A 26,880-nucleotide genomic window follows, 5' to 3' on the forward strand; every position below is an offset into this window, starting at 1 on the left:
AACATCACTTGAAAACATGGGGCGTAAATCAGTGGATCGAGTTGAGCACAGAGGTAAAAGAAGTGATTGCAAAATCTGCACATCACACTCCAAATAAAACAAAGAATACAATTAAACATACTTGAACGAACAAGGTAGGTTTCAATACAAATATTGCCCTGAGATTTGTTTAAATATGAAACTGAGGTAATAAACAAATGAAAACTTCTTTCTGAATCATTGAAATTCCATGCAGAAAAATAATCCAAATCATTTTTCTCATATCAATTTCTAAATGCCAATTATGATGTCTTAAACGTGTGCATTTTCCCGTATTTTCTTAAAAAGAATCAGAAGACACCAATGTTTAATGAAATTTTCATTCAAATAATTATTACATTGTCCACAGGCTATGCCCACAAAGAATTGTGAATTTGTACGAAATTTTACGCAATATATCCAAATACTAATGTGGGAGAAGGCTTTGGACCCCATTTTCTGAAGGAAAATTACCTTTGCAATGGTTCATTTTGAGGTTTTTCTGTTTAAAATAAAGAAATGCATCAAACAATGAATTCAGAATGATAATTAAGACAGTAAAATAAAAAGTGTATAAAAAATAAAATTATTATTATGTCACATTCTTTCCAGAGTCTCTCACCAGTCAATTAATCCCTAATGTTTTAGCCAATTCCAAAATTTTTGAAAACATTTAATTTTTATTGCTCCCAACAAAGGATATTTAAACCGTACCTCAATGGTTTCAAGAAAATAACCTTAGATTTGTTTAAATATGAAACTGAGGTAAGAAACAAATTAAAACTTCTTTCTGAAAATTGAAATTATGGAAAAATAACCAAAATTAATCATTTTTAAAGCTAATTTTGAGTCAACATGAAATTTTACAGATTTTCTTAAAAAGAAGCAAAAGACATAAATGTTTAATGAAATTTTCCTTCAGATAATTATTACATTGTCCATAGGCTTAGCCCACAAAGAATTTAAAATATGTGAAGTTGTGCCATGTGCTAACTATCACAATCGGACAAAGTGGAAAATCCGTTAAAAATGCAGTAAAAATAATGACCTAACACTTGTATGAAAAGGGTCAGCCAGTATTACACTTGATGATAAATGTATTTGATTGCACTTGCTGACAAGATCATATTCTATTTGCTACGAAAGCCATTGTTTCAACCAAAATGCAAAATGACTTTAAACGGATATGAAGATATCAATGTTTCATCAACTTGTTTGCCAATAGTTTGCCTCGTTTTTAAAAACCGTTCGGATGTGGAGCATACTCTTGCATATCGAATCAGCTAGGAGATTTAAATCCCATATGCATGTAAAAAGGATATTTTACATGTATTAAATAAGAAAGAGAAGTTAACAAGAATCATGGCTTTAGTCTACTTAAAAAGAGTTTTCAAAAATACGTTGACTATTTTAAACAAAATTAATCTTTGTCATCATAACAAACTGCTCTGATTACCCAACAATAATTCATGTACAACAGAAATTTGAAAAGGTGGAAAAAGAATTTTTTTTTTTTACAATTACATACATTTTTAAATTTTTAATTGCAAAGTGTGACAAGAAATTAAAAACAAATTATCTGTGGACAGAGTACTATTCTATATTAAGGATGTGGTCCATAGATCGGCGCCAAATGAAAGCTCGTTTAGTTTATTTGCCCAATACCAAAAAAAAATAATTCTGGCTTTCAAACATAAATGTCTCCTGCAAAGTTAAAAAAAAATTCATCAAAACGGTTTCTAAAAAATCGCGTGTAAAAAATATGACAGATGCATTTTTACCACACGGGTTGGAATTTAAAAAAAAATAAAAACACAAAAGAAAATGTCATAGTAAGACCTTGTCAGTTATATACAGGTACAATGAAATTACCTCAAATAACCAATTTAACATCAACAATATAAAGATTACATGGAATAAATGCACAGATGACGGATATTTATACCAGGAAGAAAATCTCATAGAAATGACTAAATATTTAACAAAATTGAGAGCTAAATTGGGATTTTATTTGATTTGAGAAAAGATAAGACCACCTTGGTCAATCTTCGAGGATGTCAATGGAAAATTGTTCGAATTAAAATCCTGCATATCAAATTACGGTTGTTTATTTGTCCATAACCATTATAAATACTTTGGCATTTTGAGATCCCTGAGTCAGACTAATTTTGATCAACAGCAAGATGGATAATATGGGAGCATTTTCCATCTTCGTAACTCTGCTTCTTGTGTCTGCTGTATATACAGTGGACAAGACCAGAGAAGAGGGCGCGAGCGGATCTGCTGTGGTGGAAGCCGTGGTTGATTTACTTAGAGAGCGATGTATCATATCTAATGATAATTTCTTTCTGAGACGAATGGCTTATGCTGCAAGTAAAGATGGCGAGAAAAGCGACACCTATCGGCAAGGGTTTCATGGTGGTATCTGGCAGGTAGCTTTTACAAAATATCTTTTTTTCTTGTTTGCGATTAAAAAATACCTAAACAGTTACTAAAGTAACTGATGAATTGTCCAATAACTTTGTTTTTAGATCAATAAACAGAATTTTCGTCTTACCAAAACTTCTGACAATCTACGAAATCAACGTATTCAAGAAAACTTCAGCATAGATTGGTCCCGCGCAACGTGGTCAGACCTTCGTAAACCATTATACTCAGGCATTGCAGCTGCACTGTATGTACAATATGTTCTTGAGATAAACAGAACTACCATTCCCCCAACTGTCGATGATCAAGCACTCTTTTGGACAAAATATTTTGGTGGACATGAAAATGATTTTCTTGCAGTAAATAATCTTCGCCAAGGTACGTTAAAATTTCATTTTTATGCAATTGTTTTGTAAAACACTCTTTGATTGGCCAATGCAATGATGTTAAAGCATCAACATTCGTTCAGTGTGCCCCCACCGTGCACTCACCGTATTTCGCGGAGGTTTGCATTCATAAAATTAAGCATCATTTTTAGGTTCTAACAAGAGAACTTAATTCACATTCAAATTAAACTATATTCAATGTCATTTAAAATTAAATGAATTGCAGAGACTATAAAATAAACCAAAAGCATGATTTTCCATTTAAATAAAAGGTACTGTTAATTTTAGTTGCCTATTTTTCATGATGGTTGCACACAAAGCTGTTTTTGCTGTGAAATATGTTAACTGGTTCTGAAATATCTCCAAATTATTTTTTATGAGTACTATCAGCAAAGTGTGACAAATACGTAAATATATTACACTTTCAGAGAAAAAATTGAGCCAATTTATATTATACTTTTGATGTTCATCTAAATATTCAAGATAACTTTTATTTGCTTAAAACAAAAAAAATATATGACTTTAAAATAATTTTCTTGCTTATTATATTTTCAATGCCGGAAAAATACCATTTTATTAGTGCAGAAAGGTCAAATAATTGATTATGCGAAGCAATAGAAACTTTTTTTGCACAATTTTTAAGTGTCAAACAGAAAAATTCATTTTGTTTCATGCTTTAACATGTTTAATTGGATAAAAATATTGGAGGAAATTCCAGATTTTAAATTTTTGAATAAATAAAATTTCATAGTGTCATAATTTGGCGCAAAAAACACTACGATGTTTTTGATTTGAAATTTAATTAAGCTATGTATGTAGAAACTAAAAATATACTTGGCAAAAAAAGTTTAAGACTTTAAATATCAGGATCGAACGTCGTTAACGAGCGTGAAAGCTTTTTCATTGTGACGTCATAACGAGCAGCAAAAATTTTGTGACGTATTTCATTAACAAAATAAAACAAAATAAAGCAAACAACAAACAAAATATGGTTGTGTAAAATGGAAATAATTAAATTAATGTGGTAAGACGCTTACGGTATAAACAGTTTACCGCTAAATCTGCATTTCCTCGAAATACAAATGAGCGTTATACCCTAATTTTTGCGGTATTCACCGTTCGCTCAGTGCGCATAAACATTCATTCAGTGTGCCCTCGCCGTTCGCAGTTTATGTTTAATCTGCAACGTTGATTTAGAGAGTTTGAATTCACATTTGTTAGGCATGATGATGTCCTTTAAAATCTAATGACTTGCAAACATATAAAATGATATTAAATAAAAGTTTGAGAAATTTCATAATTTGATAACAATATTGCCGAATATTTTGAAACAAGCCTTTTATTATTCGTCTCATGTTTTGTAGTATCCTGTGACATGAAACCAGTAGATCTCGTGTTTGTGGTAGATGAATCTACAAGCATCGGTGACACAGATTTTGATAAAATGAAGACCTTTCTCGAGAACCTTGTGGACCAGATTACCATTTCGAAGACTGCATTTCGGGTCGGACTCGTCAAGTTCCACACATCCGCCACAACAGTGTTTGATCTAAATAGATACAGTCAGAAATCATATATTCAGGTGAGTTAGATTTTATGGATAAAAAACAGATCGGTAGGTGAATTGAATATTAGGTCAACAACACCTCCAGTGTAAATATTTGGAAACCCTGAGGAATTTGACAAATTTGCCAAAAATATCGACAGCTCTTTTTTAACACCGCATTTTGATTTAATTTTATCTATTAGACAAATGAAAACCAAGTTTTAATGCAAAATAATTTTATTTATTAGATAAAGGAAAACCCAGTTAATATCAATATTTGAAAAAAATTTTAAGAAGTTTTGGAAAAGATTGATTATTATTGTATATTGTTTAACTTCATATTTTTCACTCATATGGAGACGTTATCGTATCTTGTGAAAAATACAAATCGGCATTCAGGGCCATTAAGCAGTACATCGTGCCAACGCCTACCGTGACACGGGACCTACGTTTTTAAGGTCATATGAAAAATACAAATGAATTGGAACAGCCGCTACCTATTTTTACGTCTTATTTTTGACGCGGCGCTGAAAGAGAAGATGTATAAGTAAATAATTCAACTTAGAATTTGTTAAAAAGATGACGAAAGTAAAAAAACAATATATTTAAAAAAAAAAAAATTAAAGTGACAGAAAAATAAAAAATACACAAGTTTTCGTACAGAGAGCGATTCATAGCATGGGTTATGCACAAGGAGGTACACGTATCGGAGAAGGTATAAAGAGCGGTCGTTCTGTGTTCAGCCGATCGTCAAGGTAAGTTAGACAAAAATATACCATTCGTCTGATACAAGAAAATTAGAAGTCATCAACAGTACCACACTCATAAAAAAAATAATTCTCGTTTAAATTCCTCAATGAATCTTTTTTGTCCTGTATTCCTAGAAAAGATGCCACAAAAGTAATGATCCTGCTCACGGATGGAAAATCCAAAAATAAAACTTTGACAGCCAAAGAGGCCAACAGAACAAAGTGAGAACACATGAAAAAAAAAACAAACAAACAAAGGCGTTCAGTATTGTTGCGTTGTCATTTTTCTTCCTTATTTAATTAAACATGAGGATGCGATTTTAAAAAGTCTTAGAACAACTAGATTGAGGTGCTGAAACGTTTATTGTTACTGCAGTTGATTATTTTTGAAAATAGAGGAAAAAACAGAACCTCAATGCAAGTGTGTATACATGCCCCTTTAAGAGTCATTTGTAATATTTACAATATTTAACTGAGTGTATAAAAACCCAATAAACTACGACTCCATAGTACGGTATCGGAAAAGCTGAGAAGATAATAACTCATCTATTAAAAAAATGAAAATTTCAATCTCAAGGAGAGAAAAAATATACATTTTTTCCCTACAGGTCTGAAGGCGTATCCATTTTCGTGATCGGCATAGGTAATGTTGACAGGGAGGAAATAACCTCTGCAGCCTCGGAGCCGACTTGTGTTCACGTGTTTATGTTACAGGGGTTTTCGGGAATTAACAATATTCTGTACGATGTCAGAAGACGATCTTGTAAAGGTAAAATATATTGACGTCATTTACATAAATAGCATGGGGGTCACGGTGGATGTGACGTGTCGATAGGGAAATTATGCTCCTTCTAGGCACCTGATCCCATTTTGCCATGTCACATTTATTGGTATATTTGTTTATTTTGGGTTTGAACACGTACTGATATAAATCTGCGTTTTCTGTCTGTTACACCTTTTGTAAACCATCACCTATTCGAATCTTTCATACCACTGAATGAAATTTATTGAGACTTTTATAATTACAGAATATTTGTTACATAGTGACAGTGTGACCTCCTATTCTACTTTTTGATGGGACACCTATATCGGAATTCCCATAGGAAAACCCAAAGTCATGCTTACTATAATATTGAGGGGTATCTGTCTGTTGTCATCAACTCCTCCTATACATCTGAAAAAAATTTTAATATTTTCACTGATTCTTTATTACATAATGGCATTGCACATCCGTTTTACCTTTTGATTTGCCACTCATTTCTGGTCTCCAACAGCAAAAATAGGACTCGACAATTATAATCATATGGGAGGCGGGGTATCATTTTGCATCGTGAGTTAAGTGCTCACAGTACCTCTAATTTACATTATACCTACATTTCACTCATTGGCTTGATACATGTACCAGGAATAAAATATACTTAGTCTAAATATTGTAAGTCTACTAAACTCAAAAGTATATACATGTACTATATACATGTACATGTATATAATTATGTTTTGTTTCGGAAATTTTATATTGAATGCATGATTTTAAATTAATTCCAAAAAAATCCTAGAAATGTTTTTACGAGCAATCCCACAATCTGTGATAGAATGTTCACCTTCTCTTTATAGCACCAAAGAAAGTGAAATTCTTTAATAATGAAACAAAAGTGGAGGTGGATTTAAAACCAAACCGGGATGTTGAGGGCACTGTGGAAATCGACACAGTGGCTCAAGTCACAGTAATAACGGTAGGCCGTCTCTCTCTCATTCTTTCTCAGTTTATCGGGCTCTCTCTCATCCCCCTATCTCTCAGTCTCTCTCTCCCATTCTTTCTGCCTCTCTCTCTCTCTCTAAGTCTCTATTTTCTCCTTCTCTCTCTCTCTCTCTCTCTCTCGAAGGGCGAACATTTTATATTAAATTTAGCTGAATTTTGAGACATTGATTTTAATGGCACAGAATAATTACTTTTGAAAGTGAAATAATTCAAAGTAGAAATACATCAAATTTTCTTCTTTTCATAATCTTATTGTAAAATCAAAAAATATTTCCGGTATTTTACACCAAAAAATATATATCTTTCATAATTTAAAACTTTTTAGTGCTTTTTTTTTTTTTTTAAATTTTATTGAATAACTTTATAATTGTAAACCACGAAATTATTGTAGACAAACTTCTTTTTCATATATTATAACGAACTTTTTTCTCGTAACCGTTTTTCCCTGGAGGTTATTAGTTGTTGCAGATGGGTTTAATAAATGAAAGCCTTCGAAAATTATAGATGGTTATTAAATATATTTAGCTCTTCAATCTTGGTTTCATAGCTTTAAAAGTGAAAACAGATTGTTTCTTCAATTATTAATCTATTGTTCAATTTCAGTTGATTAATCAATTTTCTACATCAGGGTTTTATTCAATTTTTGGTGTTGATTTCTTATATTATGATTAAAAAAACTCTAATATAGGACATCGATACATTAGGTTGTCATATAGGATAAACCATGTATTAGAATTTGTTTTAGGCGAACGTTACCTGTGGAGAAGTCGAACTCTTTGCTTCAGTTGAAACATCTACCCCAAGTGAGGTTTTCTATGACGTGAAAGGAGAAGCACGAGACAGCGATCCAGCCTCGTTCTCAATTAAAAACCGTGGTAGAACTGTATTTGTTCATTACATAGGAAAGTTAGTTACAACGATGGAATATTGCAAGACAAGAAACAAGGCATTCAGCATTATATTCACTCAAGCAATAGGTGGGCAAATGATGACAAAGTAGTATAAGTATATCTAAATATATTTGTACCAAAAAAAAAAAAAGAAAAAATACGTGCACACATCATTAAAGAATTGTACCGTTTGTGAGTTTGGTATAAAAGGGATATGTATGGAAAAGTTTGTAAAATGTGTATATGAGGCAACTGTAGTTACCATGTACATTTAAGTAAATATAATTTTATTTTCAGATGAATGTGAAAGAAGTCCGTGTAAAAATGGCGGCACATGCGTAGATCTCCCAAGAGGTTTTACATGTCAGTGTGCTTCTGGCTACACTGGGAGATCATGTGAAAACGAAGTAAATATGTGTGAAAGCTCGCCATGTCAAAATCAGGGGGTTTGTTTGAAGAACGGTAACGGTTACCGATGTAATTGTGCCTTTGGTTTTTCTGGAAGAAATTGCGAGGTAAATATTGACGATTGCGCACCAAACCCATGCAGGAATGGTGGATCATGCTCGGATCTCGTTAACGACTTCCACTGTTCGTGCCCAAATGGTTATACTGGTAAAACATGCAATGTCATTGTAAACCACTGTCGGTCTTCGTCTTGTCAAAATGGAGGTAGCTGTATTAACTCGCCCAGTGGTTTCTCCTGCTATTGCCAAACTGGATACACGGGCTCAAACTGTGAAAATGGTAATCAGATATACATGTACATATTTAGAATAATATCCCAAAACTGTTTCAAAAAAGGGATTAATGGTCTCTACATATGAGTTATTTGATTTTATAAAATACGCAGGGGATCCTTTACTTGACAATTATTTCACTTCATACATACTGTGGAATCATTTTTATTCACGGGGTCAATGTTCGTGGGTAGCCAAAACTTTCCTGGTTCGTGGCGACGTAATTTCGTTTATTACAAGTCTTCTTTCGTTTTTGTTTTAACTTTTAATAAATAATAAAACAAATGTTTATATATACGTTCGTGCAGATGAAAATGCGTGGGTCAGGGTGACACATGAAAGCCACGAACATAAGTCCTCCACGAACATTAATGATTCCACAGCATTTCGTTGACTAATAAACATTTTTTGTTGTTAAATGTACTTCCTGTGTTTAAATTTGGAATACGTATTGGTGATTTGTCGGTAAAGTCACTCAAATGCAGTTGTGTACGGTAAGAGCAAATCATATAACATTGCAAATGTAGTCAAATATATTTATTATTCAATTAAGATATTTTTATGTAGGGATAGCTCAACCCTCGAAGGCTAATTCCAAGTGTATACCCAAGGGTAATATTTATCACATTCCATATCCGAAAGACAAGACAAAGTTTATTCAGTGTGATGCGTTTGGGGGATCTACCGTTATGCCTTGTGCTCCTGGGACTCAATTCAACAAAGATTATCAAACATGCGTTTCCAGAAAAACAGCAGAATGTCAAAGAGCAGGTTACCAGACATTTCCTGACCCTCTTGACCCGGGCAGATTTTACCAATGCAGTAATGGTGTACCGTATTTAAAGTCGTGCCCTGGAGGCCTCGTCTTTGATGACAATTACAAGATATGTACCTGGTCCACTAGAAAACGACAGGAATCCGAGAACAGCGACCTCATTGATGACGATGACGAAAGAAACAATGATAACAATAGCTTTGATAATGATGATGATGATGATGACGCAATGGAGTCTGAGCGCGAAGTTGAAGAAAGCAAAATAGATGACACCGACGACCAGAAAAGAAGAGGTAACCTCAAAAAATTGAAAGAGGTTCTAAGAAATCTTCTTGATGAAAACAAATAAATAATTTGACGAATTAAAGTGAAGATTAAAAGAATTGTACGTTTACGTAACTTTTAAGATTATTAACCTGCTCTATGTTTAATATGTACTAATTTTTCTGCTGTATATTTAGTACGTATAAATATATATTTAATGTGTTTGTTTGAATTTAAATGGGTGAAATTGAAAATATATATTCTAATATAAAATTAAATGAAAAATAATGTTTTTGAGTTTTTATTTCTTAACACATATTGTATTCAATCGATATTCAAGCTGAATAAATCCAAATTTAAAAAGATTTTTCCTTATATAAAGATGTTGGTTTTCATTCAGTTTTATATTTTGAAAATTAGGACGATAAAAGACTGGATTTCAAATTGATAAATCAGTACAAATATAGATTCAAAGAAACCCCACAAATGGGATCAGATGTCGTGGAGGAGAAAGTATTCTCCTCTGAAATGTCACCGAGAAAACTGTAGTCAACATGACTTAAAATCTAAACGAAATGATAAGATATATTACCAATCGATAGGTGTTATTCTATCGACCAAAGAGCTTATGATACGCTTACTTAATTGTGATAGTTGAAACATCTGTGACAGCATTAACTTAATTTCCGATAGCCTACAGATAGATTGGGATCATGAAAAATCTTACAAACAACTGGGCTGGAAACTGAATCTCGTGTGGAAGACTCTTGAGGCAGTGTAGACAATAAATTGTTCACATTACACATTGCAATATAAAGGAATAATTTTTCAAAATATTCTTTAGAACCACTGGACGAGAAAAAAGCTGTGTATATTTGAAATTGCTTGAATTATGACCAAGGGGTAGGTAAAGGGTGGGCACAATATATGATAAGGGGGAAATCTTGTAAAAACAGCAAGGTCAAGTGAGCGAAGTGGCCAATAGCCCTATTCCTCATATATATATATATATATATATATATATATATATATATATATATATATATATATATATATATATATATATATATATATATATATATATATATATATTAGTTGCATGTTTGCCTTGCCACCATCGTCTTAAGTCAGCTAAAATCTAAATATGAAATAGATCTTGAATAATCTTTGGTGTCTGCTATTTGGAATCTACAGTCGACATATATAAAAGTCATGGTAGTCAAAGATTAATATTTGTTAAAAATTTAGAAGGATGGACAATTTGAATTACCTTTTACTTGAGGGAAAAAATAGAATTCGGTTCATTTGAAGAAAAAAAAAATCGACTAGTAGTTTTCATTTATATTTAATGTTGTATCTTATATTTCATTAACGTTCAAAGTAGAAAATATTAACAATTTGTAAAAAAAAAAAAAATAATTGCTTTAATTTGTCATATGTCATGCTTTACTCGTGAAAAAATAAAAATTAGTTTTGTTATAAAACTCAAGTTGTTTTATCTTTTAACAGAAAACAGATTTTTTCCTAATTTTAAGATCAATTTTTGATGGATAGAATGCCTTGATAGAGCATTGATGTGCAGGAAGTGCATGTATCATTCAAAGGTTTCAATTAGACTATCGAGTAAAATTATAATGGAATAACTGCATGGATAAGGATGTAAAAAAATATTTTCATTACAGCAACGTATTATTTCATATTTTTGTTTTAAACAAGCGCATTTGGTCTACGTATTGTAGTTCTTTTCTAAGAACAGGAACGTCGTCTGGAACCCCTCTTTAATCATTGCAAGAATGTAAACGAAAGAGAAATTCCAAAGTTTGAAAAAAACAGTCCAACTGCTTAACCTTGTTGGTCAAGAGGTAACTGCTGAAAAAAAATGACTTTAGAGATTGCAATTTTAAAAGAGACGCTCAATTGCAGTAGCAAAGAATATTAGCATAGAGTTCAGATTAAAGGAGATTTTACTAAAAAAGTAAAAGAGGTAAAGCCACGAACCATCATATTTGGCCCTGTGTTTTTCACAAAAATCTAGTTTCTATTCATGGCCAGTATTATACGTTAATTATTAGAGGACAACATACTTCTTTTCCTTACATAACTCATTTTGTCAAATAATGCGGTGTTATGCACGTGCGATGGTTTGAAAATGCAACAGTTTCATAAAAACGTTATAAAAAGCCAATTTTTCGACAGAATTTGCCAAAATTAAGTGTGGCCACAGTCAAGAACAACTTTCATACTTACCATGTGTATAAATATTGTTGATACGAATCTACACGCTTAATATAATCGTTGTTCATGCGTGTGGCCAATATGAAATATGCCTTTACATTTAAATTTTGATGTCGCAAAGATTCACCAGTTTTGTTAATCATTCGGTAATATTTGGTTTATATAACTATATTTATATAAAAATTATACACTATATATTAAAAAAAATAGCCAGTAGTTCGTTTGAAACGAAATTTGTGGAGAGGCATGATATTCGATTTATATCATCTGAATTCAAAACTCAAAAAACATATAAGTTACATTTCTCTTCGTCAGTCTTTGAACATGACGTTAAAAGTAATACAAATACGTCAATTGTGACGTCATAAAGACTGTAACCATTTTAGATGGTAGTTAATTTTTTTCAAGATGAATCACTTAAACTTTACCCGATATCATTAAATTACATGTATTAACAGAGGTCTATTTCTATAATCTCCAATTTCACCCCCTTTCAATCGCCTGTTTTCGTTTTAAAGCTGTACACTATCTTCGTTGTAATTAACAAATTGAAAAAAATGGAACCCCCCCCCCCCCCTTTTTCTGGATCCATATCACTCTGAAAACATGGAATATCATAATCACGTCTGCCCTTCGTCATACAAGCAAAATAATATTGTGCTAGCTTGCTGCTAAAATATTAATAAAAAAGAAATAATGTACGAATTTGAAGGATTTAAACATTGTCTGCAATTCCACGAAACAAAATCTTGAACTTGGATAAGTATGTCAATTTCAAGTTCCTTATAATATTACGAGAGGTGTTACATATTATAGCCGAAATTTACATACCTATATCAGCCATCGATCTATTTTACTTCTAAACAAAATCTACATGTATCATATTCTTCTTGTGTATTCTTCTCGAATTGTGAAGCCTTCAGAAGAATTATACTTTAAAGTTTAAATTCTTTCTTGAGAAGAAATTAACAGAGCTTCATTTTTATACCAAATATATGCACATCGCATAAAAACAAAACGTACAAAAGTTAACCTGCACCGGTGATTCAATGTTTACATGTTGTGAATGGTGGAGCGGATCAAAATCCTTTTGCGATATTATATTTATTTCCGTGTCTAGTACAATACATGTACAGTCTCGTGTCAAAAGTATTCGTAAAAACAAAATGGCGGCGATGTAAACAAAATTAGGTCATCGATGTTTTTCTTCAGTCTACATTATTTTATAAGTTTAATCTTACCTCAATATTTTGTTAAACACCCCTTTGCCTTTATTATCGCTTGGATTCTGCGTGGAATACTTCTGTAAAGGTCCTGGATGAAGTTAGGATGGATATTTTCCCATACCTGTCGAATGGCCGTTTCCAGATCATTTGCGGTTCTCAAATTCTGTACCCTTTTACACAGTTCCTGTTTAAGTTTTCGCCAGCAGTTTTCGATTATATTCAGGTCAGGGCTTTGAGCAGGCCATTCCATTGTCGGTGTATTCTCTTGAACCATAAATTCCTTCACAGACCTGGCCCTATGAACGGGGGCATTATCGTCTTGAAAAAGGTATTCATTTGATGGAAAATGTGCAGCAACGACAGGCCAAAGATGATTGTCAATTATCTCTATATATTTCTGAGCATTTATGTTCCCATCTACAACACAAAGTGTGCCGACTCCATTATAAGTAATACATCCCCAGATCATTAAATCCAAACGTCGCCCGGCGGGTGGTGCAATACAAGGTGGGTCCCATTCCTCTCCGGCTTTTCTCCATACATATACACGTCGTTCGCCATCGATCATAACCTTACATTCATCTGTAAAAATTACTTTTTTCCAATAGTCATCCACAGTTCTCTTCTTTGCTTCTTTGCACCATTTCACACGCTTTGTTTTATTCACTTCGCGCACACGCATTTTTTTCTTTACCAGTCGTCTTCTGTATCCATCTCTATGTAAAATTCTTTTCACAGTACTTTCTGAGACAGTTCCAGGACCAGTTTCATTCCTAACATTCGTTAATTCCGTTAAACTTTGCCATTCGAAAAATTTGTCGCTCATCCTGTGCACTGCACTTTTTGGGTCGGCCACTTCTTGGTTTGTTTTCAACATTTTCAGTTGTTTTCTGACGCTTCAAAAACGTATGCACTGTTGATAATGGTCTTCCGATAATATCCGATATTTCTTTTAGTGTCAAACTTGCTTGTCTCAGTGATAAAATAGAATGTTTCTCTTCTAAACACAATTCTTTCCCCTTCCTACCCATGTTGGTTTACAGACCGAAAGTAACTAATGCAGACGAAAAAATACGTCATCAACCAATCACGTGATAAATGTCTGTCCCAGTGAAGTTTGATACAGAGTAAGAGAGATAACTCTACTTTCGTTTCTAAAAACGATGTCTAAAACTAACGCGTGACCGAATTTCAATCTCCGTGACGCCATGTTTTTACGAATACTTTTGACACGAGACTGCTCAAACTGGTCCATATATATCAAAATCGAATTCATTCGTCCATGTATTCAACAAGCCATTTAGTCCATTTTATGAAGCTCTTGGCAAAAAAAACAAAACATACATGTATATGTATATATGTATCATAGTAATAAATTATATAAATACTAGCTTCAACTGTACTAGTAAAGGAACCGATCTGGAATAAAATTATGTCTTTTTTCATTTAAACTAATGGACAAAAGGATTTGGACACAAATCAAATATGCGAATGAAATTCTATAATTATTATCAATATTCAGACCTACAACATAAGTTAGTGTTAAAAACGTAAACACGTGGTAAAAAAAATCTGCGTTGACACTCGCCGTCGATCTGCAACGTCACGTCTTTATGACGTTATTTCTCTGTTTTAGTGAAAATGTCATAAGGACCCTTTTCTCATGGGCGCAATTATAGGGGGGGGGGGGCGTTTTAATTCATAAATACAAACATAAATCAACAGGGTAGGGTAATTTACTTTCTTTATTCTATAATTGTAAAAATATCCCCGGCTGATCAGCAACATTGATTTTATAATTGTTGCATGGTCGAAAGCGTTCCATATCACAACAGAAGGGGGTGATCTTTAATCTTCTTTATTGTAAAAAAAAATAATATAGATCTTAAACTGCATAACATATAACTGGCCTTGATCTACACTTGAACGGACTTGCATATTCCAGTTTTTGATCAAAAGGGGTATCAAACATTATATAAAATGACAGCAGTTATTTAATACATGGGGTGTCCCAGAATATCAGAATTATCTCGTGCATGTAATTTCGTTGCCTTCATAGATCATAATTTTAAAATATGCTAGCTTTGTATTTAGGATGTGTTTTTTTCACATTTTTTCTCTCTATCCCCGAGATGATAGCGATTTGATTGGAATTTGTTGAATTGGTAAATTATAAACATTACCTCCTTTGTCTGTGTACCCGGTATTCATCATGCGCGGATCTAAATGAAGAGACTGGGATTTGCGGAGTTTCAAATACCTAAGCTAAACTAAGTAAAAGTGACCTTGGATCCCTCCTTGATGACACTGAAACCCTGGACTCTGTGTTGAGTTTGTATAAAAAGTCTTGGTTTATTTGTATGGGAAACACAATCATCATCGCAAACCACGACCACAATGCCCATAGTCTCCCATTCTGGGGGAAAGAGTTGTATGCCGTCTCCAGACCGTGTCTTGAAAAGATGTGGGAAACAATCCGAAACATGGGAAAGGAGTTTATGTGGGTTTATTTTGTTTATTTGGGGGGGGGGGGGTTGCTGTTGCTGTTGATTTGTTTTGTTTGTTTGCTTTTTTTTGCATGAGAAGAGATTTCTGGCTTGTATATTGTTTTGACTGGAAAAAAATTCTGGATCCGCGCCTGTTCATCTGTTGGCGTTTAAAAAGGTTTAGATAATGTGGTTATAGATTTGGTAATTAATTTACAGTTTATCCAAACAAGTGCCGCCAAATGTCTTTGACTGTGAATCTCGAATGAATTTCCAGTATGCATAGCAATGTACACTACCCTAGAGCTTCTACCGAAGGGATAACACTTGACGATAATAAACGTGTGAAGGTATATCGGTAAAATTATATCCTTTTATATGTACAGCAAGTCCGAGGGATAATTTTAAACAAAATGGCCATACAATTAAGCATGATACGCAACAAATACATGTATATACAAATGATAATGTTAATTTCGCACGACCCTTGTGTTTTGAATAATCGCACAAGTTGCAACGGCTATTAAAACAGCCTTCTGTTGCTTATTCTATGATCCCCCCCCCAAAAAAAAAAAAAAAAAAATTGAACACTTAACATTCACTTTTTCGTGACATTACGGATTAATCAATACTGTGGATACAGGTAATATTTACACCGTGAATAATTTTCCCCTATTTTCTTTTAATGTATCATTTCAAAAAGTTGTTTTTGATTTAACAGGACAATATAACAGTATTTGACACTTTCTTAATCAAAGCAAAAACTAGCTAGCTACATGACATTATATTTATCTCATGATTCAAACTTCTTAATGGTCCAATGATTAAATTCTTAGGTAGGGTTTATTTTAGCAGATCCCCCTTCCCAATAATGTAGATATAATTAACTTTATTTAAATAACGTTAACGTCATACTGTTACAATAGACATTGTGTATATATATAACGTCAAAAGTCATGACGTTATACATGTAGATTTTACTTGAAACAATACCATTTTCAAACGACTATTAAAAGAAAACTGGAAAAGATATCACTAAAAAATAAACTGTGTTATAACCCACAAAGTCTAACCTATCACAGAGTAAAATATCATTTATTTTGGGGACAGGGCATATTTTGGCACTTCGTGGTTGTAGCTCTTTGTGCCATAAAGTACAATCCTCCTGTATATAAAACATAAAACAGCGTCAACTTTTTTTAGAATACACCTACAAATTATGTACCCGGTATATAGAAATTTTTTTTTATAATGTCCAGAAAGTGTCGACTTAAAAAGTAAGGATGCATTAGAATGTCATGCAACAGAACTTATTAATTCTACATCCTCTAAGTCTATGGACATAGGCGAACAATGCAAGTGAAAGGCAATATTCATGTTTTTAGATTTTGTAACTTTTCAAAACACGTTCTGATCAAGAGCAAATATATCAAAAAAGCGCGCTAAGAACAATTGTGAAAATGCTTTGTGTAAACTTATGACATTATAGAATTTTTCTCTCTTTTGGTTCGGGGGAAAGGTGTGGTGTGGCAACCTCTTATGTTACAACGCCGCTTGATGATAGAAATATCATTAAGCGTTGCAATTCAACACTCTATGTCATATATTATCCCATTAATAGTTGACTTTTTCAATCGCTTAAAAATATAATTCTTTCATTAAGCGGCGTTTTAGCATCAGCGGTTGAGAATGTCAACCAGTAATGCAATAACTTATGACAATAAGCATTGTCTTGCAACGCTTAATGATATCTTTATCATTAAGCGGTTGTATCATTAGAGGTTGCTATAGTTGGCGTCTTTGCATTTCTTTATCTGCACCTATATTAGTGTTGTGAAGTGACTTCCAATGCCATTTCAATTGTTCTCTTAGATATTTGGGTCGAAATCTACGTATATTAGTAGTACTGATAAGAATTCCCGTTAAGGTTTAAGTCCTTCAGTCTTAAAATACTGAGCTATTTCGAAGACGATGGAATTATCAAAAAACATCTTTGCTATAGCAATATTTATCAGCAATGCATATTTTTGTGAGTATACAATGTATATATTTACTGTTTTAAAGAGTATGCATTCTTTTTTCTATATCACAGTCTATAAATTATCATTCATCCAATCAGACATTGAATCGTCGCTGATTTTCGTTCACAAACAATAAGGACACGTCGTATAAAATAAAATAGTACCTTTCGAGCGCGTGCTCCGACAATTTGAGATTATTTTAGCTAAATTTAATTTCTCGCAAAAAAGAACATGAATTAGATATGCCTTATCCTAAGGGGAAACGTTTTCATCATATGCCTGTGTGCAGTTCTTTAATTAAAAATTGAACTTACGGTGCGAGTATCGAACATAATGTATTGGTGAATTACCTTGAAATGTTTTTTGGGGATTAGTGCTTAAAAACAATCTGCATTTGTTCCATTCAAAGTGGAGGCAGCAAACTTCACATTTTCTTCCTACTATCATAACCACATGGTGATGCAGAAAAGTGCCATGGGTACCTCTATATGGGGACATTCAAGCAAAGTTGGTGATGTAGTACACATAAAATTAAACAACAATGAAGTTGCAAGGGCTACTGTTAACAGCCATCAGATCTGGGAGGCTACGTTTACAAGTCCTTCTGACCACGGTCCATATACGGTGTCTGCAACTTCGACACTGGGAACAGTTCAGATTTCAGATGTCCTCTTCGGTGATGTCTGGGTTTGTTCAGGACAAAGTAATATGGAGTTTTCAAGTAATGGGGTGAGAAAGCCAATATTTTGTAATCCAGAATTAAATGACAATTTATCGTACTGATTTGCTAATAGTTTCTTTGAAAAAAAGCTAGATGCATATGGATTTTCTTTAAAATAAAAAAAAAACGCTGAAGCTCTAATGTAAATTCAGAACTTTTTTTTCAATTGCGTCATTTATTAAGCATATTGTTTTCAGCTGGTAAATGCAACTGAAGAATATGCTGATAGTGCAAATTACCAAAACATTCGTCTGTTTAAAGTTCACAATGAATTTTCCCCAACTCCTTATACAGATGTAAAACAGATAGATTCACCATGGCTTAAACCATCTCAGCGTAAGTTTATCATTAGTAAACAGTTTTTCTTTACGGTTTCTAAAGTTTATTTTAGCAATAAAATACTTTCTAAGTTTGTTACATGTATTACTGGAATAAATGGAAGTAGCTGTTGCAGAAAAATACATAATCCGCGTAAGCGGGTAATGTAAATTTTTTCTGCAATAGCTGCGACCGTTAATTCCCGTAATAACAAACAAAGAAAGACATTTTATTGTTTATGTTTATATCTGTTTAAATAATCATTTAAAGAAAGATTAAAAAGTTTAATTATTGTATTTATGATGCAAACGTCTTTATACGTTTCATGGATGGAACAGCCACTGATCAAGAAATCTGTACAGGTGACATGCCTCATGTAGTTCATGCAGTGATTAACGCAATGGGTTTTCTTAAGAAATAAAGGAGAAAATATTCATTGGATGTGAATATATGGAAATGAATTTGAAAAAAATTACTATTTATATTATTTTTGTCATCAGAGAGCATTAAGCATTATTCGGCTGTTTGCTGGCTTTATGGAAAATACTTGTCACAACATTTTAACTATCCAATTGGTTTGGTGCAGACAGATTGGGGTGGTACTAGGATTGAGGCTTGGTCATCACCAGATGCTCTCTCTGCGTGTGCAGGATTCCATGGTCGTCGCAAAAGGTTTTTTTTGCCGGCTGTCTACCTTGATTTAAATAAGCTCCGCTGACTTTAATTCTTAAAATTTTATTACAATCCGAAGAAGAGCTCATTGATATTCGAAGTTTTAGGATACCAACTTTTCTGTTTTCGTAACAGAAATCAAAACTCCAATAACCAATTGTACAACGCCATGATTTATCCAATTCTAAGGAATACAATCAAAGGAGTTATCTGGTACCAAGGTATAATTAAAAATATACTAATATCTTCGATAATTGTTAACTCTCACCCTATTCTTCTTCAATATGAACTCAAAGCTTTATGCATTAAAATTCCATTTAACCTTTAAAAATGTTTGCACTTAATGGGAATTTTTGGTTAAGATTGAGAGCAAGAATGAGAACGAGACAAAGGTTTATGTTTACTCTGAAACTCTGCCTAATTTAAAGGGGAATCGAATGCTGGGCATGCGTATCAATATTCATGTCAGTTTCTCGAAATGATTGAGGACTGGAGGTCCAAGTTTAGCCACGCCTCTGGAGGAACAACTAGCCCTACTTTCCCTTTCGGATTTGTACAGGTGCATATATTTTATCAATTCTATTCGTCAGAGAGAAATATACTCAAAATTTGCGATCCTTTTTAATTGAAACTCGTGAATATTTTTCACTTTGATCACTTATTAATTATAAGTTGTGTATTGAAAAAGAATGTTTCATGAATGGCAATTAATAGTCGGTGCAGATGGTTCTAAAGCGGATGATTTGCGAAAAAAAGAAGCTGATGTTATAACAGCTGGTGTACAGAAATCTTAAGTTATACACCAATTCTGCTTTTCTTGAAAATCTATCACTTAAACCAACTGATTGTTTGATTGATTGATTGATTGATTCATTGTATATTGTTTATCGCCCCTCTCGAGAATTTTTTACTCATATGGAGACGCCTGAAGATAGAAGTATACATATATCCATTCAACATTTCACTTCCATATCTTCTCTCAAATTTTATGAAGAATATTCAATACATTAAACTTAATTCTCCCGAGGAAACAATTATAAAAGTATGTGAAAGATTGTTTGAATCTTGGAACAGCTAGCACCCTACAGAGAGGAAGGAAAAGGTCTTGGGTTTCCACAGCTTCGCTGGTCACAGACGGCTAACATAGGATATGTTCCTAATTCACTTTTACACAATGTATTTATGGCTGTAGCTATCGATCTCCCTGACTTCCAATCACCCTACGGAAGGTACGAGTGTTACTTATACTGTGAAGAACTACTTATGTGAAGCTGGCTGTATTTCACCGAAAAGAATTCGATGTACATTTGTATTAGTGTCAATTTAACATTAGTAGGTTAAAGAATATTTTTTTTAAAGTAGGAGGGCGTATCATACAAACTTCCAATTTATAGAGAACTATTTACAATATGTATTTTGACTCTAGTATTCATCCCCGCTATAAACATGATGTAGCTTATCGTTTGTATCTTGGGGCACTGGGTGTGGCTTATCATCAACCAGGGGTAGAATTTGAAGGACCTTTTCCAACATCTGCCGAAGTTGACAGCACTCAACGCCATCTTACTATAGAATACGGACGAGGACTAAATCCTATTGAAGTCAGATCGAACAAAGGGTTTGAGGTAGAAAGCTTCACTACTAGTATTTGCCTGGCCGGTTCTGACAAATTTTAATATGTTTTAAATATGAAAAAGAGGCAATTTATTTCTTTAAATGTATCTGGAATTTTTATGCAAATGAAGTGAATCTTATCATTAACATTACATGTATTGGCAAAAGGCTTTTTTCTATTTGTTAAGGTGTGTTGCGTTAATCAAACAACCAAGATTTGCAACTCTTTTGACACCCATTGGATGAATGTAACGATGACGTCACATGACTATGCTACTGTTACTCTTGACATATCTGCTTGTGCGCACGGAAATCATGTGGTACAAGTCAGATATGCATGGCATGAAAGCCCGTGTCCTTTGCATCAATGTGCTGTGTATGGAAAATCTAATAATCTACCTGGACCTCCGTTTACATTCCATGTCAGCTCCTGAATAATGTTGAGTTTAAATTGATGTAATATCTCTCAAAATAAAAAATAATCCCATTACATCATTGGTCTCATTTTTGTATCTAGAACAATGCCGCCCCTTAAAAACGATGGCGATTCCTTCCGCGTCTTTCATGTCATATGATGTATGTATAATTAATAATTATTCTTCTATAGTTTTTGTGATTTGATTTATTACACACAAATAATTGTTTATTCTGCAATTTTCAAAGTTTTGATAAACATGCAAATTAATTCATTGATTCATCATTATCTTTAAACATACATTCTACATGAAGAGTTTACATTAATAATTCTGAAGGCTTTTATGAGACATCATAAAATTTATTCGTAAAATAATGTAAAAAACCTAATTATAATTGTATTGTAATATTGTTTGCTAGCCAAAAAAAAAAAACCCAAACAAGATTATGCGTGTTGTTTTATAAAAACTAACTTACGTTTGACAATAATGAATGTAAAAATATTTGACTGTTTTTTTTCTCAAAGACCCTTTAATTCGCAATTAAAGCATGCATGGTTTATTAATATGAGGTTTGTTTAAATGAAGGGCCATTGCATGAATGTCCCTTTTCAAGTGGAGATAATAAATGATTAAGAAAAAATTGGATGCAAGTTTCAAAAATCTCTATTTCGGGAACTATTGCGCCAAAATAGCTGAAACTCATGTGACAACTTCCTTGCGTAGAGAAGATTTATTCAAATGATGACACGTAGGGGAAGAGTGGGGCCACAACGGGTAAGCAATATAGGAAATCCATGTATACATGTCGCCAAATTAAATGGAAGTTTTCTCAAATAGTGTTGATTCAGAATTGTTCTAAATTTGATCCCCGGGGGAAGGTTGGTGCTACAAAGGTTAATCAAAGTTTCCAATACAATTATATAGAACACATATTTTAAAAAAAAAATATTCTTCCTAAGAATTGCAAAGCAACAATAGACCTACTGATATGAAACCATCCCCATGTAGTGAAGATTTCAGATTGTTTAAATCATGACTCTTAAAAAGATTTGAGCTACAATTAAAAGTTTTTACATACATTTTTTTGTACATGTAGGATTGTATAAAAAAAAGAAACAAAGTTTTTTGAAAAACAACAGAGTCATGATTAGTCATTATAATATGGAACCATCCTCAGGTAGTGTTGATTCAGATTTGTTCAAATTATGACCTCTTGCGAGAAAGGTGGGATAACAATTGGGGATCAATCTTCTCTTGAAGAACAGCAAAGTCTTCTTATATTAATGTAGAAGCATCCTTAGATTTGATTGTTTGTTTGATTGTATGTTGTTTAACGTCCCCCTCGAGAATTTTTCACTATTATTGAGACGCTTTCACTTGTAGGTTGAGAGTTGCAAAAAATGTCCTGTACTCGGCGTTTATGGCCACTGAGCAGGGCGGGATCTTTTTCGTGCCAGCATCTACAGCGACTTCGAACCTAGGTTTATATAGTTTTATCCGAAGGACCAGTCTCCAAATCCAATAGTGCAATTTCAACCCGGAACTTAAGGTGCAACTTCTAAATTTGCGACTCTAGAGCAGACGCTCTAAGCATTGCACCCCGTGGGCGACCATCCTCAGGATGTTTAAAATTCTAGTCAATACTGAGCTGATTTGTGCTATTTCCTAGCCAATGTGCTTAGGTAGGCAATGTGACCCATGGTTCTCTTGTATTAATTCATATTGTTTTGATGTAAAAGGATTTACTTTATAGCACCATCATTGTTTTTTGTGCAGATGAATGTAATGTTGTCACAATCAATATTTAATTTTAATTGTATTTACATTATGTTTATGGTTTTTATTTTATTTACCCTTTACTGGACCTCTATATTTTTGTTACCTTATTGAACCTCAAGTTAAGTTTTGCAGGTATTGGTCAGTTACGACCTATTGTATTATGAGGTATTTAAATCCCTGCATAGCTGACCAAGTAGCCGGGGTCCACGTTTTCATAGATTTACATGCTTGACGTACAGTCCAAGATGAGTAGATAAATACTTTTTTCAACGGTAACCATTTCTCCATAAGGGGTAAGTTTGTTTTTTATTTTATATGTAAGTTTTTGAGTAATACATTTAAAACGTAGAACTATTTAAGAACTTGAGTTAAGTAATGTTTTTGTTACTATTTACGTATACAGGTTTTGCTGGGTAGAGTTACTCATGCGTTTATTGTTCTATTTCTGGTGCAATGTACGATGTTATGTACGCACGTAGGCTATTTTGTTTTGCCGCTTATAAAGTCGGTGTTGTGGGTTTAAGTGTTAAAACCACTTTTGTTAAGATATTGTGAATATTCTTAACGTTTTCTTTGTATTTGACAGTGTTTGGTTAGAAATACCGATACTGTTTGTATGGTGTGCCATTAGTGCAATTGTAGTCAATGGTGACTTGAGTTTTTCCTTTTGTATACGTAGGCTGTGACTTAAAAATGTTATTTAATTTAAAGGTTCCTGATGTAATCCAATTATGATCTAGCAATGTGTGTGTTGGTGACGACCTTAACCAGACCGGGATACCCATTGGGAGCCAGTTGGCGGGAGTCCGTCGTGAAACGGGGCGTGTCTGCGTGGACGTGGTTCTGAGCCAACGCTATTGAGGATTATAAGAGACTTTAAGTTCTATTTATTGTAAATAATAGCCGTGTAAATATATTGTGAATATTGTTTTTATTGATTTTATTTATAGATAAAAAAAAATTGTAAATAGAAAAAAAATCTTGTTATATCTGACTGAACAGAGCACGACGGCTGTCGTGACAAATTGGTGTCAGAAGTGGGATAGTCTGTTCAGTCAGCAGTATTTTTGTACATTACAATTATGCTATTTTTGTTTAATCATTTTTTGTTGTATTTTGCAGTCAAAGAGTTTGTAGATTTTTGACAGTCACAGGATGTCAGTACTTGGTTTATGTATGGAGCCCCAAATGGAGAAAGCTAGGTTACCGTTGAGTCCGTTGAGTTCGTTGAGTTCCGTTGCTTTGTTTCGTATGAATTGAGTTTGTATACTTAACTTATCTGTTGAGATACTAGTATACACATTTTTGAGAAAGATTTTTCACATTTCATTTTTGTTTTGAAAATCAATGTTGTTTTATTTGGTTGTAGTTATATTTTTCATATTTAGTCAGTTAGTGTTTAGTTCTATTACAATGTCGACATTGAAAGAACTTGCAGAATATGGACAGAGTCTGAACTTGACTGGTGCGGACTTGCAGCAGTTTATACAGCAACAACAGGCACATCAGCGTGAGCTACGAGCAGCTGAACGGGAGAAAGAGAAGCAGGATAGGGAGTATCATCTCAGTAAAGAAGCACTTGAAATTGAGAAACTCAAACTACAGGAAAAGAAAGGTATGGAAGAGATTGAGAGTAAATTCATACAAACTATTCAAACCGTAGAGCAAAAGTTAGCTGTAAAGGAGTCAGAAACGAAATCAGAAAATTTTAGCAATGCAAAGTTTCCAAAAATGCCTGTATTTGATGAAGTTAAGGATGATATTGATTCTTATTTGAGACGTTTTGAAAGGTATGCTGCAGCACAGAAATGGAAGTTTGACAGTTGGGCTGTTAACTTGAGCGCACTACTCAGAGGTCGTGCACTGGATGTGTATGCACTGTTGCCGCAGGAGAAAGCTTTGGACTATGTTGCTTTGAAGACGGCGTTACTAAAAAGGTTTGAAAAGACGGAGGATGGATTTCGTCAAAAGTTCCGTAAGAGCAGACCTGAGGTAGGGGAAACTTTTTCACAGTTTGTTGTTCGTCTCGGTAGTTATCTCGATAGGTGGATTGAACTTGGTCGAGTTAACAAGACTTTTGATGGCCTCTACGATATGATACTCAGAGATCAGTTTCTGTTTATGTGTAACAAAGAATTGACATTGTTTTTGAAAGAACGCATACCGAAAAACATCAGAGAAATGTGTGCTTTAGCAGATCAGTTTAGAGAGGCAAGGAATGTTAACATTCAGACATTAGTTCATTTTAGCAAGAAAGAGAACTCTCCAGGAAAAAGTCAGGCATCGAGAGAACAGGAACAGCGAGATCAGAAGCCAGGATTGAAGTTTCATGAAAACTCCAATAAAGAAAGAAGTTCGTTGCTTCAAGTGTGACAGACTGGGCCACATAGCGTCTCAGTGCCACCAGACTCAGAAGAATCGGAACTCAGTGAATGCAGTCGTTGATCGTACAGAGAAGGAATCTATGACAAAGAACTCAGAATTACAAGGCAAGTGTGGAACTTTTACTTCCTTTACAAACACAACTACATTTTCAATGGCGTCAAATTCGATGGACCTTGTAAACACTTCATCTTGTAACGTTAGTGCATCTCTAGAAGATATGCCTACATGTGAAGGCAAGTTAAATGAACATTTTGTGACAGTGCTTAGAGACACTGGTTGTAACGGTGTTGTAGTTCGTAGGGATTTGATAGATGATGTTCAGCTTACAGGAAATCATCGAATTTGTTCTCTGGCGGATGGATCTAGAATTCAAGCACCTGTTGCGCGAGTGAAAATAGACACTCCTTACTTTGTGGGTGAAATAGACGCTTGGTGTTTAGAGAATCCATTGTATTCCTTGATCATCGGGAACATCCCCAACGCAAGAGATCCAAAGGATCCAGATAATAACTGGACACCTTATCAAGCACATGCAGTAGTGACGAGGCAACAAGCTCAAAAGGAAGGTAAGAAGACTAAATCTCTTCATGTTCCAGAAATTATCGACGCTGATATATGTCCTGACGACATCAAGGCAGCACAGGAGAAAGACGAGACGTTAGCCAAGATACGCTCTTTGGTAGGAAAGGATGACGACTCCAAGGTATTGTACATTATTAAGAAAGGTATCATTTATCGTGTCTTCCAGTCAGATAAACATCAGAATGGTAAACGTTTTACACAGCTAGTTGTACCAAAGAAATATAGAACCAAGGTTCTTTCGCTTGCTCATGAATCTATTATGACAGGTCACCTAGGTACTTCCAGGACAGCCAGCAAAGTCCTTGCAGAATTTTATTGGCCGGGAGTTCAAGCGGACGTACGTCGATTCTGCAGATCATGCGACATATGTCAACGGACCACTCCGAAAGGCAGGACTACAAAGGTACCACTCGGAGATATGCCTATCATTGAGGTACCGTTCAGACGTGTAGCTGTCGACTTGGTTGGACCTATCCAGCCAGCAACCAGTAAGGGTAATCGTTACATTTTGACTATTGTTGACTTTGCTACCCGTTACCCAGAGGCAATTGCTTTAAAAGGAATTGACACTGAACGAGTCGCTGAGGCTCTGGTAGATGTATTTTGTAGAGTAGGAGTACCAAAGGAAATGCTCACGGATATGGGGTCACAATTTACATCCGAGCTGATGACAGAGGTTAGTCGTTTACTTTCTATACGACAGTTAACAACGACACCGTACCACCCCATGTGCAATGGACTGGTCGAGCGGTTCAACGGTACATTGAAGCAGATACACCGACGGTTATGTGCGGAACGTCCTACTGATTGGGATAAGTATCTATCAGCCTCATTGTTTGCTTACCGTGATGCACCACAGGAGAGTCTAGGA

The 26,880-nt window shown here is 34.0% G+C and overlaps 2 protein-coding genes across 2 annotated transcripts; both read left to right on the forward strand.

The window, feature by feature from the left end:
- The first annotated feature begins 2,184 nt into the window (after positions 1–2,184).
- Positions 2,185–9,866, forward strand: LOC134273586 (matrilin-2-like). Its single transcript, XM_062755779.1, has 10 exons — positions 2,185–2,450; positions 2,550–2,823; positions 4,196–4,413; positions 5,041–5,132; positions 5,262–5,348; positions 5,735–5,895; positions 6,741–6,859; positions 7,631–7,862; positions 8,073–8,522; positions 9,083–9,866. The coding sequence occupies exons 1-10, from the start codon at positions 2,202–2,204 to the stop codon at positions 9,637–9,639; spliced, it is 2,439 nt and encodes an 812-aa protein (XP_062611763.1). The 5' UTR covers positions 2,185–2,201; the 3' UTR covers positions 9,640–9,866.
- Positions 9,867–17,450: 7,584 nt separating this feature from the next.
- On the forward strand, positions 17,451–21,322 carry LOC134273575 (sialate O-acetylesterase-like). Its single transcript, XM_062755767.1, has 9 exons — positions 17,451–17,530; positions 17,932–18,251; positions 18,441–18,579; positions 19,062–19,233; positions 19,369–19,454; positions 19,662–19,792; positions 20,308–20,462; positions 20,660–20,858; positions 21,036–21,322. Exons 1-9 carry the CDS (start codon positions 17,473–17,475, stop codon positions 21,279–21,281), a joined length of 1,506 nt encoding a protein of 501 aa, XP_062611751.1. The 5' UTR covers positions 17,451–17,472; the 3' UTR covers positions 21,282–21,322.
- The last annotated feature ends 5,558 nt before the right edge of the window (positions 21,323–26,880 follow it).

Source organism: Saccostrea cucullata, unplaced genomic scaffold (assembly GCF_032062105.1).
Source record: "Saccostrea cucullata isolate Sc308-1 unplaced genomic scaffold, CSIRO_AGI_Scuc_v1 ctg981, whole genome shotgun sequence".
In the NCBI taxonomy this organism is placed as follows: Eukaryota; Metazoa; Mollusca; class Bivalvia; order Ostreida; family Ostreidae; genus Saccostrea; species Saccostrea cuccullata.